Genomic DNA, 19,139 nt, shown 5'->3' on the forward strand with positions numbered 1-19,139 from the left:
TTGTAGAGATTTCATTTTCTGTTTGCCGGAATCCATTATGGACAGAAAAGCCTGGCTAGAGTGAGTTTGTGCAACGTCCAGTTCCTTCTAGCGCTCCACTTGTGCAGCGGCCCTTATTCTCCCCAGGTCTTCTGTCTGCTGTCTCTAAAGCTGGACAGCTCCAGGTCTCCTGCCTCTGCCTGAAGGGGCTGTGGTTCTGTCTGGCACAGCATGCATGTCTATGAACATGTGGTCTGAAAAACTCACCACTGTCATCTGGGTATAGTTCAGCAACCCTTCTGTTACCTAAAGGAATTCTCCACTGGGTCTCAACCTCATTTACGGCATTTGCTGCATACGATTAATCACCACAGATAATCATTTTGATTTGTACTTAGAAAAGAAAGAAAAATAAGATCATCTGGGCACTTTCTGAATTCTGCCAGTAAACATGTGAACAGGTACAATTCATTCTTTCGGAAATTGAACTAGTTTTCCAGATAAGGAAAAAGTGCTTCCACCTGCTACCAAAATTCAAAAAGGGGGGTCAGAGGTGTAACGTTTCAACACGCACTCTATCCTCAGCTAACGGGTAACTTTATCTGGTTAAAAACGTGACATTTGGGCCTACATGCAAGGGCCTTTTTCGGATATCACATGACCTTTTTACTGAAGATAAGAGCGTAGCACCTTCACACCTGAGACTAGTTTTCTAGAAGAAAGACTGAGTGCTAATATGTTACCAGCATGACACTGCATGTGGAGTTTTTACAGGTTCCAGCCTGATCAGGCATGGCTACCAGAAAAACAGGAAAAGCAAAATAAACATTCTTGTTTATCTTGGCTGTTGCATCTCTCCTGTCTATGGTGTACAAATACATCCTCACAAATAATACTCAACAGCACTGTTTTTAGTAAAAACTTGTAATGGGGCATTTTATATAAGAAATGCAAAAATCCATACAGCAAAGAACAAATTAAGTCAACAAACAACATCTTTGGCAGATGACAAAAAATGTAAACAGGACAATGGCATAATAGAACAATCAACACTTCGAACAAGAAACTGTAAAGTTAAAAAAGCAAAAAACACAACAAAACAAACAACAAACAACAAAAATTAAGGTTTTGGCAATGTGACGGCCCACCAGAATCTTATTATCTCAGTCTGCATGTTCATCGATGCAAAACCGCGTCTCCTCTTATGTTGGGCTGGATTGTACTCTGGCTTAAATAAGTGAGGCCTGGGAAATTCCGGCCTTAGCACCGTACTCTTCTGTCCTTCTATTCTTCCAATCCAGTACCGGAGTCGGTCTCTAATCAAAGGCCTTTATATAGTGCAAAAAAGGCTGGCTGCTGTTTTTTACAGTTGATCCTACAAAGGTCATTTTCGAAAAGGTGACTGTGAGACTGTGTTTGGCTTGGGTCCTGGAACAGGTCTGAAAGAGAAATCAAACAATATGTTGGTTTCCTAAAAAGTATCTTCATAACAATGTATTATTAAACATCCTGTAAACCACTTAAAACCTACATGGATACATTTTTATGTTTCTTCTAATTAGGCTTGTCACAAGTGATAAATTGCAGCTTTTTAGCTGCTTACAATTATTTAGGATGACTGCAGTTATTTGCCATAGTTGTTAGCATTCACAATCATATGTTCACCAACATAACTATATTGTTGCCATGCCTTACTAAGTGGTGGTCACGACTTGACTATATCATTCCGATGCCTTACTAAGTGGTGGTCACGACTTGACTGTATTATTCCCATGCCTTACTAAGTGGTGGTCACGACTTGACTATATCATTCCCATGCCTTACTAAGTGGTGGTCACGACTTGACTATATCATTCCCATGCCTTACTAAGTGGTGGTCACGACTTGACTATATCATTCCCATGCCTTACTAAGTGGTGGTCACGACTTGACTATATCATTCCCATGCCTTACTAAGTGGTGGTTACGATTTGACTATATCGTTCCGATGCCTTACTAAGTGGTGGTCACGACTTGACTGTAATATTCCCATGCCTTACTAAGTGGTGGTCACGACTTGACTGTATTATTCCCATGCCTTACTAAGTGGTGGTCACGACTTGACTATATCATTCCCATGCCTTACTAAGTGGTGGTCACGATTTGACTATATCATTCCCATGCCTTACTAAGTGGTGGTTACGATTTGACTATATCGTACCGATGCCTTACTAAGTGGTGGTTACGACTTGACTGTATTATTCCCATGCCTTACTAAGTGGTGGTCACGACTTGACTATATCATTCCCATGCCTTACTAAGTTGTGAACAAGCAAGCTAATCAGTGAACATGGTCCATTTCAACTTTTACTATAATAGTTGCATTTGTATGGAAAACACTGTCTAGCAGCTCTTTAAATGAAACAGTCTGTGCATTCTTCAAGACTCTGTAGAATTTATGTTGATCTTTTGCTTCATGATGCACTGCAGTGGTGACGGACTTCATTATTGTGCATCTTTCTGATGCTGACCTTGACTCCATCTAAACTCACATGAGCCTTTCTTTTTCATTCCAGTCCTGTCTATGCTCATGTATAGAGAAGCAAAATAATAATTGCCTATTGTGTGTACTCACACACCCACCACCACACACACAAAATACTGAATATGAGATGGACACCCCACTGAGCTTATCAAAATCAAATCCAGCTCTCACAATGCGTGGCTGATTCTTAGGAGTCATGGTGTCACCAATGACCGATTGCTACTGCAGCTTCTCATTGTAATCCATATTTTATTGCGCAACGTTGGTGGAAGCACCACCTCCAAAGCCCCCTCCTGTCCCCAATGCCTAAGATTTGGATGCAAATCAGGCGGACCTGCTCTTTTCTCTGCATTAGAGGGCAGCTTCTACTCAGAGCCTCAGATATTCATGGAGGGACGTAAAAGCACTCTTATCTTTAAATTTAAGCTCTATTTGCTATGGCAACTCTGATCTCTGAGGACTTTGTTGATGCAACTGTAGAAGGTTAGTGATCAACTGATATAAGTCTAGAATGGAGGTGCTGTTTCTTTTCTCTTTAGACTGGAAGCTTTTGTGTCAGAAGATAATGGATAGAAAGCTGTGGGCCAGCCAGGTCGGTGGCTGCGGGGTTATCTATGCCTGTTCAGTGTTATTTTGGTGCAGTGTTGTGAATGGACCCTGTCCTCTTCGAAGGTCCTTGACAAGTGATATAAAAAGGACACAGAATTGTATTTTGGATTCGTCCATCTCGGTTAAGTACAGGAGACTTGTAGGAGATTCATGTAATGTGCGCTATCTGATGTATGTGCAGTGTATATTGCATTAAGATTCAGCCGAAGGACTTCTATGCTCACATGACATAGGCATAAGGGGAATGTCATATTCATTACTGAAGTAATTGAAGAGTGGTGCGTTGGGGCTTTCTCACCTGAGTGCTCTGAGAGGGGGGATAGCGGTCACCTTGCCCACGGGCTTAGAGCCCACAGCAGGGGGCATCATCACCAGCAGCCCCCCGCTGGAGGGTTTGGCTTGGGTTCCTCGTGCAGGGCTCAGAGGGAGTGGCCTCTGGGGGGGTGTGGGGGAAGGTTTTGGATATAGCTCTGATGCCTGAGACAGAGAGAGAGAGAGAGAGAGAGAGAGGGAAAGAGAGAGAGAGAGAGAGAGAGAGAGAGAGAGAGAGAGAGAGAGAGAGAGAGAGAGAGAAAGATAATAGGAAAAGAGCAAGGAGGGAAGAAAGAGTAAAACTACAGTTGGTCTTTCCTCACAATGTGAACAAGCATCCATGACACAAATCATTTGAAACTGATAACTGTCACTATTGGCTCCTCCCACTCCTCCATATGCTTTTTGTTTACTTTTTGATTGTCCACGTGCTTTTTTATTTTGGTTTTTACAGTCTTGCCCCCTTGTTTCGTGACTCCATCCCTGATTGTTTCCATCCTGTTTTCCTCCCGTCCCTCGTTATCCCTGTTTTATAAGCCCCATGTTTGCCCTGGTCTGTGTTGGTCTTTGTTTGTTTTGCTAGTCTTTGTTTGCTTTGTATGCTTGTTTGAATTGTTTGTATGTCCTGTTGGAGGTGTTTTGGTTTGTGTTTTTGTGAGTGTATATCCTCATGTCTGCCTATCGATCTCTCAGTGTTGGTTATATGAACCTGGACTGTCATGACCACGACCCTGGATTTTCCCTCAATAAAAGTCGCTTATCTCAGCACATGCGTCCGCCTCCTCCCTCTCCGCCGTTACAATAACACTGTAAATGTAGGTATTTTGAGATGAACCAGGTCGTGTGCACAGTTTCTTCTTATGCAAAAGTTGCATTAAAAAATGGCTAATATGTAATACCAATAACACATCATGTCATGTCACAACAGAAAATGTGCCATATTTTAAAACCACTTTCAAAAAATATGAATACAATTATTTATATTTAATACTGCCTTCTCCCCTGGGATAGGCTCCAGCACCCCTGTGATCCAGAAGGATAAGCGGCTTAGATACTACTGCACTGCACTAAATTAAATTAACCAGGTCTAATTATTCTCTTTTTGTAATATGACGTCTGTGATGTACTGATGACATGCATGACATGAAAGTCATATTGCGCCATACTGTTATTGCCATACTATCACAATAAATACTATGATATTGCTCAGCCCTGGGTCAAATGAAAAAGGATTAGAACCAATGTGACAAACAAATGTACACAAATGTACCACTGCATGGAAATCGACATGCATCTGTTGTCTCTAGGTTTCATGACAATTCTGAGCCATCCAAACGGAAGTATAGCCCTCCTGCAGCCCTGATTGGGAATGAGTTTGCATTGTACTGTTGCACTTATGACATAAGAACACTGGAAGACTGCTTCTTCAACCCACTGGCCTGCACACATTACTGGTTCACTGCTGTGAAGGCCTTTACGCACTAAATAAATGGTCACAAAAATGTTCTGACAAATCTGGTGCAACAGTTTTTTTTGGTTTATTCATGTTGTGTGGTCATGAATAAAACAAACAAACAAGCAGAATGTCTTTAAAGTGACAAAAAGACTTCCTTAGCTCCTCACAAAAACAGTGGGCAAATAGTGAGGCTACTTTCTATTTGGAAAAGTAAAAGGAACATGAAGAGTTTTGTCATCTCACACGGGAAGTGACACTTTGTACGTTTTTGGAGACACAGCACCACACATGATGAAGCAAAGGACAATCAAATGTTAAGAATGTTGACAATCAATGTCAAGAATCTTGGCTGTCGCCATGCCAAAAGTTGAGCCAACAGTGATTGGTCAAGTATTTGTCGCCTATGAAAGTTACAAAAATTGGACAAAGGGCTAATAAAAAAGGTCACATTTTCACCATCTGTGAACGGGTGGTGTGCAAGGACATCAGTTACACTCACATTCCAATTTATTTACTGGCGTCTGAATGAATCACGCTCGTGTGAAAAGGCATTAACACACCTCTGTGAAATCATGAAGGCCTGGCAAGTAGCAGATAAACTGCAGTGCAGATCCAGGAAAACTAACATTTAAAAAAAAATCTCTAGGCCACTTGTGCAAAACTAGTAGTCCTCTAGTACTTGCATGAACAAATGAAAGAATGGACTGTCCTTACCCCTGGGTTGCGTGTGGGGTTGAGCGGAAGGGGTTTCTTGGGTGGGCTGAGTTTGGGAGCAGTAGGGCTGGACTTCGCTGCCTCCAGAGGTTTGCTAATGGGAGGGGGAGGCCGAGGCACTTTGACATCGCGAAGGTGTGGAGAGGGGGCGGGACGAAGGGGCCTGACGATGTTGACTGGCTGGGTGCCGTTAGAAGCGAGGCCTGGTCGGAGTGGGAGAACCTCCTTACTGGTGTGAGGTAGCTAAAGAGAACAAAATATGCATAATCAATATTTCTATAATCGTTACAAGAAACTACTTTGTTCAAATTTCCCTTTACCTCAACATGTGATCAATCTTATGTTTGATATTTATATCTGATATTTGAGTTCTGTAGGTTTTTTGTAGTGCTTTTGAAGTTTTGGTCTGGAGCAACAATGCTAGTGCAGCACTGTGAAAACTGCAGGTCTAAATCATCATACATTTGCCTCACACCACATTGATTTGTTAAGTCTCAGATTTCTTTTGTTTTCTGACACTGTATGGCTTACTATTATCTCTAAAAATGATATACGTAGCGGAAACAGTAGTAGAAGCCACCCTGTTGGCTGATAATAAGATGACTTTGTCTACACTTTTGTAGATTACTAGAATACTTTGGAGCAAGAGGGTTTGCAAAGTACTGACTAAGCTTCTATTACATGTTAGCTACATTAGCCTGATAGCTCAAGAGTAAAGCTAAAGAGGCAAACTTCAGACAACATGTCTAAGCTAATCAACTACATTGGGAGAAATGCAAAACTGTGTAAATCTGATCTTTTACAGAATTTTTCCTTTAATGCTACACCAAGCAAAAAGTACTTCTCTCTTATAACTTTTTTCTGTGGATAACCGGATAATCATTGGATAATTCAGTACCAATCAGGTGATGGTCAGTAACTTGTGGTAACAGGATAAAATTTCTGAACAAAATAATAATGTTAGGCTGCATTTTAATTGCTGGTGTTACTGCTTTGTACCTTGAGATTGGTGCTTTTGTTGGAGGGTCCCACTACTTTCAGATGGAAAGCCGGGTTTAAGTGTCCATTGTTTCCTTTTTCTATAGAGCTCTCATGTCTACTGAGGTAAGACGCCCCACACACACACAGACACACACACACACACACACACACACACACACACACACACACAAACACACAGACAGAGTTATGTGACAGGAAAAAGGACTTCTGAAGGACATTCAGTCTATTTCACAGGACTCTATAGAGAAATGTTGGCTGAATTCTGAATGTGTTATTTTTTTTTTCAGCAGAGTTTTTCCAAACATAAATTAAACTCTCACTGGTCTGTGAAGGCCAGCGACACAAATGCCTTCCAGCAAAAAGAGCATGTGGTCCTTGAAACTCTGAACTATCCACAACAGCAGCATATGCCTAGGACATTTTAGGTCTACAGTGCCTTGCGAAAGTATTCACCCCCCTTGGAATTTTTCGTGTTTTACCTCACAACCTGGAATTAAAATGGATTATTTGAGGGTTTGCATAATTTCATTTACAGAACATGCCTACAACTTTGAACATTTGATTTTTTTTATTGTGAAGCAAACAGCAAATAGGACAAAATAACAGAAAACTTCCGTGTGCATAACTATTCACCCCCCTAAAGTCAGTACTTAGTAGAGCCACCTTTTGCAGCAATTACAGCTGCAAGTCACTTTGGACAAGTCTCTATGAGCTTGCCACATTCCTCCCATTCCTGCCCATTCCTCAAGGCAAAACTGCTCCAGCTCCTTTAAGTTAGATGGTTTCTGTGGGTGAACAGCAATCTTCAAGTCTGACCACAGATTCTCAACTGGATTAAGGTCTGGACTTTGACTAGGGCATTCCAATATATTTACGCGTTTCCCCTTAAACCACTTGAGTGTTGCTTTAGCAGTATGCTTTGGGTCATTGTCCTGTTGGATGGTGACCCTCTGTCCCAGTCTCAAATCACTGACAGACTGAAATGGGTTTTGCTCAAGAATATCCCTGCATTTAGCACCACCCATCTTCCCCTCGACTCGGACCAGTTTCCCAGTCCCTGTTGCGGAAAAACATCCCCACAGCATGATGCTGCCACCACCATGTTTCACTGTGGGGATGGTGTTTTTGGGATGATGAGATATGTTGGTTTTGCGCCAGACATTGCGTTTTCCTTGGTGGCCTCCCACATGCCTTGGCAAACTCAAAATGAGCCTTCCTATGTCTGTAAGTAAAGGCTTTTTTTCTGGCCATCGTCCATAAAGCTTTTTTTCTGGCCATCGTTCATAAACCCAGCTCCTTCAGGGTTAGAAACCTTTGGTCTCTGTGCTGCCTCTCTGACTAATGCCCTCCTTGCCTGGTCTGAGAGTTTTGGTGGGCAGCCCTCCTTTGGCAGGTTTGTTGTGGTACCATGTTCTTTCCATTTGCTGATAATGGATTTGATGGTGCTCGAGGCGTTCATCAGAGATTTGGATATTTTTTTATAACCCAACCCTGACTTGTACTTCTCAACAACTTTGTCCCTGACTTATTTGGAGATCTCCTTGGTCTTCATGGTGTTTGGTTAGTGGTGCCTCTTGCTTAATGGTGTTGCAGCCTCTGGGGCCTTTAAGAAAAGGTGTGTATATACTGACAGATCATGTGACATTTAGACTGCACACAGGTGGACTTCATTTCACTAAGCATGTGACTTTTGAAGGTAATTGGTTGCACCAGAACATTTTAGGGTTTTATATATTTTATATATATATATATTTTTTTTTTATATATATTTTTATAATTTCACTCCACCAACTTTTTTACACATACAGTTCAGATTAAAAAAAACATTTAAATACAAGTTGCAATGTCACAAAATAAAAAAGCCAAGGGGGATGAATACTTTCGCAGGGCACTGTAAATGTGAAAGTTTATTATGATTATATTTTGAGGACTGAACTGTTTGTGTTTCAGTGTGTGCTGCTATAACTGAAGATAAAACAGTTCTTCTTGTTGAAGTATGCTCCAACAAACGCCTTGACTTACATATAGACCACATTGGACTGCATGAAGACCGCATTGGACTAAACTGTTCCTATCAGATTTTAGTGTGTTAGTTCACCCTCTATTGGAGTGACACTATTCTGTACCACATCTACAAAATACTGGCATTTTTTCCATTATTATGTCTCTAAACTGTGGAACTCAATTCTACCTTTAATTAAACATCTTTAAAAAGAACTCTTCAGAAGTATTAAACAAACAGGACTTTGTTCTATTACTTTCAAGCTTTATCACCTGTCTGTGAAGCACTTTGAGCTGTCACCAGCATAAGAAATCTCTGTAACTATTACTATTATTATTATTATTATTATTATTATGAATCATCTTACATGGAAGTACTCTAAGCAAATCCTGGACTATCCTTTAGAGGATGAGAAATATTAGGGTTTTTGCTACACTTCAGATGTAATTACTTTATTATATATTTAATAACAGAATTTTACATCATGAATTTTACATTTGCATGTGATGTAATTCTGTATCTCTTTTCTGTTTGCTAAGCAATGACAAAACCATGGCAAAAATGTCAAGACATTTTTCCCTCTGCAAAACAAAACCCTCCTTCAGGGAGTGATTAGTAAGAAATAGTCGATATCGTGTGTGTAGTACAATACAGCATGGAACTGCAACTTATATATAGAACTGTAAAAACCTCAAAGAACTATCTGAATAGAAAGCAAATGGCTTTTGCATGGTTGATTGGTTCTTAATGACAGAAAATCTGTACTGAAAATCTTTACAGAACCTTTTACAAATGTTTCTTTGTAGCACCAAAAAGGTTCTACTCTTGTTACAAGTCAAATACCCTTTTTAAAATATGATATGGAACAAGACATACTATAGTATTCTTTATCACACGGATCTTGCCAAATCACCTTTTTAAACACTATATGGACAATTCATTTTTTAAGATTATTTTGACTTCTTTTCATTAAAAATTTAGATTGATGACTTTAATTTTTAAATAAAAAAAACTATTGAAAAAAAAAAACCCTCCTTGCTGTTCCATGTTTTCATGTTATTTTTGTGATTTTATGTGAGTACAACTAGTCATATACTGGTTAGTGTTTTTATGTTATGGTTAAAATTAGCTAAAACTATCACTACAAAAACAGTCAACAACAAGACATTAAATAAAGTTTCAGAAGTAGTATGAATGTTTTGATATTGAAAAATTGGAGTGTTCAGTCTTTTATTTTAATCAAATAAACAGGAAGTGTTGGGTCGTTCAAAGCTAAAGGGTTTAGTCTACGGTCCAAGGCTTTGGGATTTCAACTTTGACTTTGTACCCTTTAGAATTGTAGTGTATTTCACGCACAAACTTCTTAAAAATTTTCGTGGGAATTAGACTCTTCTCCTAACATCTTAACACTTGGTTGTTTATGCTGCTGTCCTAACTGAATAGTCGGCTGTGCTGCTTGTGGTAAATAAAGATCAATTTCTGAAGTCCTGGTCTGATAACAGTTGGATAACCTGAATCTGTCATAAATTTCCTTGATCAAAATCGTTTAGTTCTTCCATTTATTCTCACTGAACCACTTTCATCGCCCCGTTGACTGTAATACCTGTTAGCCTTGTTCTTTTCTCTCTGTGACAACCACTTGTGGTAATAGGAAGTCTTGATCTTGATGCAGTAAAAGGCAATGAGAACAGCAGGCAGCAGCACCAGAAAAGCAAAGAGCAGGCCAACGACCAGCCCCACCTGACCTGAGAGCACACACCAAATACATAGATGAGCTTTACAAACAGACCTAAGTACCACTTTCACCATAACGTGTGGACCCCTAAATATCAAAATAACAGTCTGCAGACAATCATTACACAGAACCATAACATACTGTATTATAAATTACTGAGAAAAATCGCAAAAGCGTCAAAGCCCTTGTCACCTTGAGATGGGCGGAAAAAACAGAAACACTGACAGAAAAGAGATTAATAGAGAAGGTGACATTCTGATAAAAGGTGAGTGAGGGAGGGAGAGAAAGAAAGAGAGTGATGGGAGACTGGATAGTGAGAGAATAAGAGATAAAATCATGGTGATATTAATCTTTCAGAGCGGGGTAAGGAAGAGAAAGCAGAGAATGATAGAAGGAGCGAAGGTGAAGCTCACTGTCGTACTGCACCGGCCCGCTGTCCACACTGCCTCCCAGTCCAGGTTTGTCACAATAGGGCGGCGCCCAGCCGCCGTTACAGTGACAGTTCCCATTACTGTTGCACACCTGCATACAAACCAGCATATTACAGTGAATAAGGACAAACAGAAATCACCTTCAGTCTGATTTGAGCCTGACTTTCATCTGCCTTCTGCTTTTTTTTCGTTGTTTTGCTGTGTGTTCATCTGGCACAGACAAATACACAAAATCTATTTAGTGAGATTTTTTTCTTTTCACAAATGAAAGAATTTGTTTGGTGAAAAACTCATTTATATGTATAATTATTATAATTCTTATTAGAATTTCCCACTTAGATGCAGTCCATCAGCCAAGTCACTGTTGCTATCCAAAATTTGCTTCTTCAGTTATAAACTGCAGCTACAAGGCTAATGCTACTAAAACTGGAAGTCAACAGGCACCAAAACATTTTGCGTAAACACATCCCCAAAGCTTCTCTCAACCTGCTCAAACCACAACCAGCTCTTCACTAAGGTCGTGCAGACTTGTTGATGTGTTTTAGGACACAGTGTGACTTACTGTGGACTATAATAATGAACAAAACTTCACTTTGATGCTGGACACTGCGGGCATCCACTTTTGACAAAAACCTTTGACATAAATGTTTAAAAATACAAACAACAGTAATGTTGCATTATGTGGATGCATAGAAAGGGGAGTCAGATTCTGTGGGGGCAGAATTCAGCACAACACCAATGTCTAAGATAGCTGCATTAAACTGTATAGTGCTTTTTTCATTTTTAGAATACCCAGTAAGTCGTACTATCCTCTAATTAGGATAGTTTTAGGGATTTATTTACATAAAAGTTTGGCTGACTATTGGCTGCTAGTGTTTCTAAGTGTGGCGGTGCAGAGATAAGCAAAGTTAGCCTGGTCCAGCACTGAACTTAAGAAGTAAACCTTGGACATGAATATATCTTGTCTAATCGACTACATCTGAGGTTTGTTACTTTAATGCCAAATGGCTGCAAGAGCCAAGTCTAATCTACATATAACCTATTCTACTGCTTTTCTGTCATTGCCATTGTTCTTTTTTGAAGGTGTATACTTGCAATCCCTTTCCTTTCCCTATAAATGGAATGTTTCATATTCACAACTCGTTTCATGTCTAATATAAAACCAAATCCAGAGGCCTCCAAAGAAAAAAAGCAGAAGCCTGAGGTATTGCAATGACGCTGTATACTTTGCTCACGATCCGCAACTGCTGCTAAGCCACAGGATCAATAGGAATCAAATGATAATGCAAATGAATAATAAAAAGGGGCTTTTTCGAGTCACTAATCCACCCTCAAAGCCCATTCTTGTTTGGCTGCCCTTTTGAATCCTGACAGAGTAAACAAATGAGAAATAAAAATGAGAGAAAGGAAGAAAAAAGGGAGAAAGACAGGAAAGGCAAAAGGATTAAGGATGACAGAGTTGGGTGTTTATGCTGCTGGAAGGCTGTTTAGGACCATTTGACCAAAAACACACTTAGCAATAGGTTGGCTGATGTAAGAAAATGTTCGTCTTTAGGAGTGCCAGCAGGGGCAGATATCTAAGCGGCCCATGGGGTGGTATTAAAGGATTTAGAGGTGTGACTCCGTCAGGGTTAAGACGAGCTTAGGAAGGGGGAGAATACTAAAGTTTATGCTTATAATGTGGGTGAGTTAAGTTTCACTTAGTTTAGACTGCCATCATAAAGGAAGAGACCAGTTTTAAAATCATTATTTTGGATTGTTAACCAAGTGCAGCACTCTTTACAAAGAAAATCTTACCCCATGACCATTGCAGCGAGCTATGCAAGCCTCCAGCTCAGTAAAAGAGGCGTTCTGGCACCGGCGATCTTTGCACACCTGGAAAAGAGGAAACAAATATAGCTTTAACATGGAAACAATTCAGAGATTCAGTTTTGGTGGCTGATAAACATGATGGTGCTCCCAACATCAAATATGAAGAATGATGAGTGATATCTTAATCACTGACAATATACCTGAACATATAAACATACAAATAGGTTCAAGTTAGGTATGAAATGATCTCATCCTGTTGTATGTAATTTCACAGCCTCCAACCATTGATTTCTTAAATATGTTATCATTTCCAGTGTTTCACACCAGGATTCATATTAAATTCTGATTTCTAACCGAGATTAGCTCTTTTACTATGAGTTGCTTGTTGCATATTGACCGGCATATCCAGTGCTGCCTTACTAATTTATCAAGTAATGATACTGAAACATTCTTAGCACAAATCTCCAGTGAGAACAGGGCTGCTGGAAATTAGTCAGGATTATTAGGCTAAGAGTTGCTGAAAGAAATGATGTTATTGTGATATGTGTAATTCAAACACGTACTATGCTGTTTATTTGGAGCTGTTCATTTTTCAAGCTGAAAAAGATTTGGATTTAACAAGACCACAATCACAGTTCAAAGTCAAAACTACTAACAGCCTCTAACGTAAGATAAACATTTTCTGGGTTACTGTGTTTTCTTGTGCTCATTTTAATATTATGGCTAATGATAAATAACACCACAAAACAGCATAAATATTGGTTTTCTTCAATCAAGTGTTAGCTTTAACATCAGCTCTAGTGTCTCTGTTAATTTAACTGAAAAGCTAAGTTCAGTCGCTCAAACCTCATCTTAATTAGAGGTGAAAATTTCACTTTAAAGTGCAGTGACTAAAATATGTATCTATTTACCTGATTTATTTAATGTAAATATGGTTAACAGAATCTTTTTATGTGCTTTAAATTGGCCTACATTTATATTTTGTGTAATCGCAAACATGTATGTCTGCACTAAATGCCCTGTAAAGCGAGTTTCTGAGTAATAAAAGGTTCTCAGAGGTGCTATATGTCTATATGTTTTCCCTTTGTGCTACTGACATTTTTAGTCTACAGATGCTAACTGGCCTGGGCTGAAAGTTTGATGCTTATATTAACAGCAACTAAGTGAGGTGGGGCTTGTTATAATTGTGTAAATGTTCAATTAGTGTGAAAAAAGTTAAGAGGCAATATTATTGAGAGGTATGCTGCATATACATGCATAAAACATCATTCCATGCCCCACTGCAGGATTGAGATAAATAACAACAATACACAAACAATGGAAGCAAACAGCAATGTATACATGTAGTAATAGCACTACATGTAGGCTATTGTAGCTCCATTCCTTGGATGTTGTGTGTGTGGGGTGGCTGTGGTATCCACATCTATGAAGTGTTTTGAACAGACATGTTTTTAATGCTGCATTTTGTCACAGTTTGAATTTTGTTGTGCATTTCCAAGTATGCCTAGACTTCAACTACAAGCTGTTCTGCACTTATGCTTCTCAAAAGATCAACATCTGGTTTATTTCACCACTATGACATGGCAGCAACAGTTAGGAAAACTGAACTCCACTGTGGAGTTTTCATGTCAGTGTTGCAGCTCCACTAAAATTAAAACATTTGCTGAGCCTGCTTTACTTGCCTTTCCCTCTCCACACTTGGTTCCAGTCATGACAAGGCCAGGATCTGGTAGGTCTCCTTGGCCATCCTGGGTGCTGTACACATACGTGCCCCGGCACTTCACCTCGATTCCATCTGTGCGGATGGTGGTGTCGATCGATACAGCGTTGGTGCCCTTTGGCTTTTTGGCAGCACTGTGACACTGAATCTTCCCACACTTGGCATCGCTGTGGGAAAGAGTTTTTACACAAACAAATGTCAGATTTCTCCTAATTATTCTCTGCAGAAGTGAGCACAATGAACAGCCAAACTGCAGGAGATAATTCTACATTATTGACACTGACTTTCCAAATATCACAATGGAGACAATTTTATAGAGCTAGCCTCTATTATCTGCCTGAAAATAAAGAATGCTTAGGTTTCAAATGAGTAGAACGGAGTAGAAACATTTCATCTGTTAACTTTCACCATGATCACCTTGATCAACCATCTCTTTGCCGTATGCTTAATCATGACATTTCCCTTACCTTTTCTCACACTTCACATAGTTGCCATGCACATCCTTGCCGCAGTTTCCGAAGGCATTTCCTGCTGCATTCACATCTTGGAAACAGGCATCGTGTGCAGGCCGTGCACCTGGACAAATCACATTCATTTTTCGACCTTAATCTGCAACACTGTCATGCTCACTTACTTAAAAGGTGTTTTCTACTTAATCTTTCTGTTGAACAGAACATACAGTACACACACCACTACAATAATATGGACGAGTTTCTCTATAATTGGAGGCTTCAGCACCTGCCCACTGCTATGTTTGGAGTCAATGCGTTTTCTACTCTTTTAATATGTACTGGGGAACGTGCTGAAATTACTGTGCGTGGTAATCAACTGTAAGTTACAGATATGGCAGAATAAGAAAAGGCTGAAAAACTCTTTTTTTTACTACACTTTCTAAAATGAAATCAATGTTCAATCAAATTTCTTCTTGCACTCAGTTATGTTATTTCAGTACAGACTCTTCATGTGGTCTAAATATTGGAAGAACTGCTTATTGGAATGCCCTCATTACTTCAAAAAACAAAAATCTTCCCTGTGTCAGTGTAGGTCATAAGTACTTTACAGACAGATGATTTAATAGTTTAACAGTAAGTGAGAAAATTCAAGTTGAGTTTGATGTTCCTCTATTACAGTTACTGTTCAGTGACAGCAATATAAGGGAAAAAATGTATTGAAAGTTATTCATTTAAAATCAAATGAAGCAATGACACAGATCAAATTAAAATGTCAGATACCAAAACAAAGGCAGACATGTAATTAAAAGCAAAATTAAAGATGGATTTTCAAATGTTTAGTAAAAGTGTGCACCAGGCTTGACTGTCCCTCAGTTTAGATGCATAAAAACAGTTAACAGGCCTCTCCATGTTTTCTGTATTTTATGAACAGTATTTGTAGAAGGCCAGATTCTGCGGATCTAAGATTGCAATCTAGAACATAAACAGACTGTGAGGTACGAAGGCACTTTAACGTCTTTTAGAGTTCTCAAAAAGAAGTAAAAGAAATGTAACGTCTACTCTACAAGATACAGGCAGACAGTGTGGTTCTTTGAGACGGGTGATATGAGCTCTCTTTTTTATTAGAATCTGTGTCGCAATGTGGTAGAAGATATATTGTTTTCTTGGGAAGGCCTGTAAAAAGATTACAGCCCAGATGTGAGATATTTTAACTCCACATGCTCAATGTTTTGACATTTCATCAACATTATTTCCTCTTGCTTACTGTATCATCATTAATAGTGCATGGGCTGATATGAAAATATCTGTCATCCACCATACATATTAAGAGATCCATGTGGTGACTCTAAGCATAATGGTGTGTGTCTGGTCTGATTTGTGTGTTGTTAACTACAAGCCTGACTGGACTGGATGCCACAGCCAGCTGGAGAGGAGTTTCACCACCAGAATATTTAACAAGCGTTTGATCAGCAAGGCTGACAAAATCCCAAATGTGTTTAATTACTGTTTAGAGCAAAAAGGTGAAACTTGAGAGGATTTTTTTGTTGGAAGGTGATTGACTTAGGGGATTTGGATCAATATAGGAACCAAACAAAAAGGACTGATGCGAATAAAAAGAAGCCAGAGAATGAAAAAATTCAAATGCAGATTCTTGATGAATCAAATCTGCAGACCTATTTCACGTTTGTAAACAAAACCCTTAAGCCCAGACAGCTGCGTCATCTACAAGCACCCCAAATCAGCGCTTCACTCAATCAGCCATCAGAGGGATATAATGCTCCAGTCAGCTTCAAATTTCAGGAAATGACTTGCCTTCTTCTAAGTAATTTAAACAACTGTGTTCCCAACAGGACCCAGGGAAATTTAACTAGGCCCACCTTTCAGAATTTAGCTTAGCAGACAACATAGCAATCAAGAATACCAACCCTAGATCTGTGATTGCCTATGGACCTGTCTTATTATTCCACATGTAAATGTCATGCACTACAGTAGACTAACAAATGGTCATTATTTTCTAAAATTTTGTATCTTTAAAATAGTAACTTTATAGGAGATGGGGAAAAAGATTAATAAATTAATATCTGCTAATGTAAAAAAACATTGCTTTTCAACATTTCAAAATGCTGCTGTTTTCAAATGGTAATAAAGTAATAAATAAAAAAATCATAATACAGCAATAAATCATGGACAATGTCACTTCCAAAGTTTTAGCTACCATTACAATCAATCCACTGAGACAGAATGCTTTATCTGATACCATTTATATAATCACTACAGTATTGTTTTAGCAAGAAATTAATATTACCATATTAGTTCAGTCATTGTATAAAAATACATAAATACATACAAATACTAAAGATATTATGTATTTTTTCAACATAAAGCAGAAATTGTATTATGAATATAGACTTTACAGTAAAATACTAAACACTCTAGTATAGTATATAGTACAGTATTTTAGGTGTGTGCTCTCACCGTAGCCCCAGAGCTGCAGGCACTGTTGCTCATGAGTAAGACACATGCCATTATAGCAGTAGGCATTGCCAGACTGGCAGGAGGAACCGTCCAGCAGGTAAACATTAGAAGGACAGTAAGGTGATCCTCCAGTGCAGTACTCAGGGAGGTCACATGTACCAGCTGGACCACGGCACATAGTGCCTGCCTGCTTCAGCTGAGAGACCGGATGGGGAACAGAGGGTCATACAGATATCAGTATTCATGGACGTGCTTATATGATTAATCAGAATATACACTATGGAACAAGCATTTGGAAGTAACACAAACACTGCAGACATAACAAATTTTTTTTTGGTTCAAGAGAAAATGGATTCTAACTGACTGATTCTTCAGTTAAAAATATTTCACAATTCATTCAGTCAGAGACCACTGAAAGAAAATGCTGGCCCTTGATACTGTGCATAATGATTTCTAACTTACCTTGACTTTAAAAAGAAAGAACCGAGGGAGAAGACAGTTTTAAAGTCAAAATGAATCGGATATGATGCATATTCCTTTCATACTGTGATGTATTTCAGAGTGAAAAAGGGTCTCTGAGGTAGCTAAGTGTTCTCACTTCACGATACGTGGAGATGAATTTTGTGTTTTCAATAAAAAAAAAGCTGAATTTTGTGTTTTCAATAATATGATTTGATCCATCATGCCTAAATTGAATAGGGATAGAATAACAACATGTGATTTCTGGTGAGGTCAGAGAGAAATGACGGAAGGAAACCAGAGACAAAGCAATATGGGTACATGACAGTGACAAGGAGAGAGAGACAATTAGAGATCTGGAGAAACAGACAGGGAAGAGCGACAGAGAACAGAAAGAGGATATGGAGTGGAGGAAGAGAAAGGGCCAAGAGGAAGGAGAGACAGAGACATAAATAGAGTGATGACAGTTGGACACCTTGCAGCCTTCACAGCAGACACCATGGGCACACTGAGCGTCTTCCTTCAGTGTGCAGTTACTGGCGTGGCAGCAGTCATTCGTACACTCCTGTAGGAAGATGAAAACACAGACACAGACACAAACACACACACACACACACACACACACACACACACACACACACACACACACACAATTACACACGTAAGCCACCTCTCTGCTTTTGTTACTGGCTGCTGAAGCGCATAAATGTGTGACCCTGTACCCACACAGTCAGTCACTTAGTGCAAGTTGAGTTATTCACAGCTAGCTCAGGCCTTATACAGCACACATATAAGCCGCCTGCACATGGACTGTGGGTGGTGAACGGAATAGTTTTCTTGATCGATGTGTCAGAGAAAGTAGAAAAGGCAAGGAAAAAAAAGACTGAACTCTGGATGTCAGATGCTAAATGATGCCTGCCACCTGCATTTCCACTGGTGTGTTGTGGGGTTACCTCCATACGCTCAGGCTTTTGACAGGCATCAATTTTACAGCAGAGGTGGACACGTGGAGAAAAGATTACACAGACATGCGTATGGGTGAATTTTAAAATGCTTTGTGTAGTGTGCATATGCACGTGTTCACAAACACAGCACATGCACACTAGCAAAGCAACGTTTCCACATCTGCCGCTGTTTCCTCTGACATTTCCTAAATAACTAAAAGCAGGTGACAGAAAGAATGAGGGACTAAGCACCATTAGGAGTAATTAACACATCCACAATAACTGTATGGCAGGACCAGCTCCAATAAATCTGTCTGAAGCTGGAGGGTAGGGCAGCCAGATGAGTGTGGCATGTTGAAAGGTGGCCTGAGGGTCACTGCAGCAATACAAACATTCATTGCCTCACATCACAACCAGCAGAATGCGCACAGGATCACAATGAGTGGTGTCTTTAAAATACCCAAACAGTTTCTAACCAAAGCCTGTTAGAATGTGCTGTTTGCAATGGTATGT

At 39.5% G+C, this 19,139-nt stretch overlaps 1 protein-coding gene across 3 annotated transcripts in view; it reads right to left on the reverse strand.

Annotated features, from left to right (window-relative positions):
• Positions 1 to 885: 885 nt before the first annotated feature.
• adam19a (ADAM metallopeptidase domain 19a) overlaps positions 886 to 19,139 on the reverse strand; it is a 104,345-nt gene continuing 86,091 nt past the window's right edge. For 2 of the 3 annotated variants that reach the window (XM_017699644.2, XM_017699643.2), the window contains exons 13-23: positions 18,158 to 18,247; positions 17,224 to 17,419; positions 14,764 to 14,872; positions 14,259 to 14,463; positions 12,562 to 12,639; positions 10,747 to 10,855; positions 10,202 to 10,343; positions 6,594 to 6,693; positions 5,595 to 5,837; positions 3,411 to 3,589; positions 886 to 1,418 (exon numbers count right to left, since the gene is read on the reverse strand). In XM_017699644.2, the coding sequence (XP_017555133.1) occupies positions 1,364 to 1,418; positions 3,411 to 3,589; positions 5,595 to 5,837; positions 6,594 to 6,693; positions 10,202 to 10,343; positions 10,747 to 10,855; positions 12,562 to 12,639; positions 14,259 to 14,463; positions 14,764 to 14,872; positions 17,224 to 17,419; positions 18,158 to 18,247 (1,506 nt within the window). In that variant the 3' untranslated portion in view covers positions 886 to 1,363. The remainder of the gene's footprint in view (positions 1,419 to 3,410; positions 3,590 to 5,594; positions 5,838 to 6,593; positions 6,694 to 10,201; positions 10,344 to 10,746; positions 10,856 to 12,561; positions 12,640 to 14,258; positions 14,464 to 14,763; positions 14,873 to 17,223; positions 17,420 to 18,157; positions 18,248 to 19,139) is intronic. The other variant, XM_017699645.2, reaches the window with a different exon arrangement.

The sequence above is a fragment of the Pygocentrus nattereri genome, chromosome 2, assembly GCF_015220715.1.
Source record: "Pygocentrus nattereri isolate fPygNat1 chromosome 2, fPygNat1.pri, whole genome shotgun sequence".
In the NCBI taxonomy this organism is placed as follows: domain Eukaryota; kingdom Metazoa; phylum Chordata; class Actinopteri; order Characiformes; family Serrasalmidae; genus Pygocentrus; species Pygocentrus nattereri.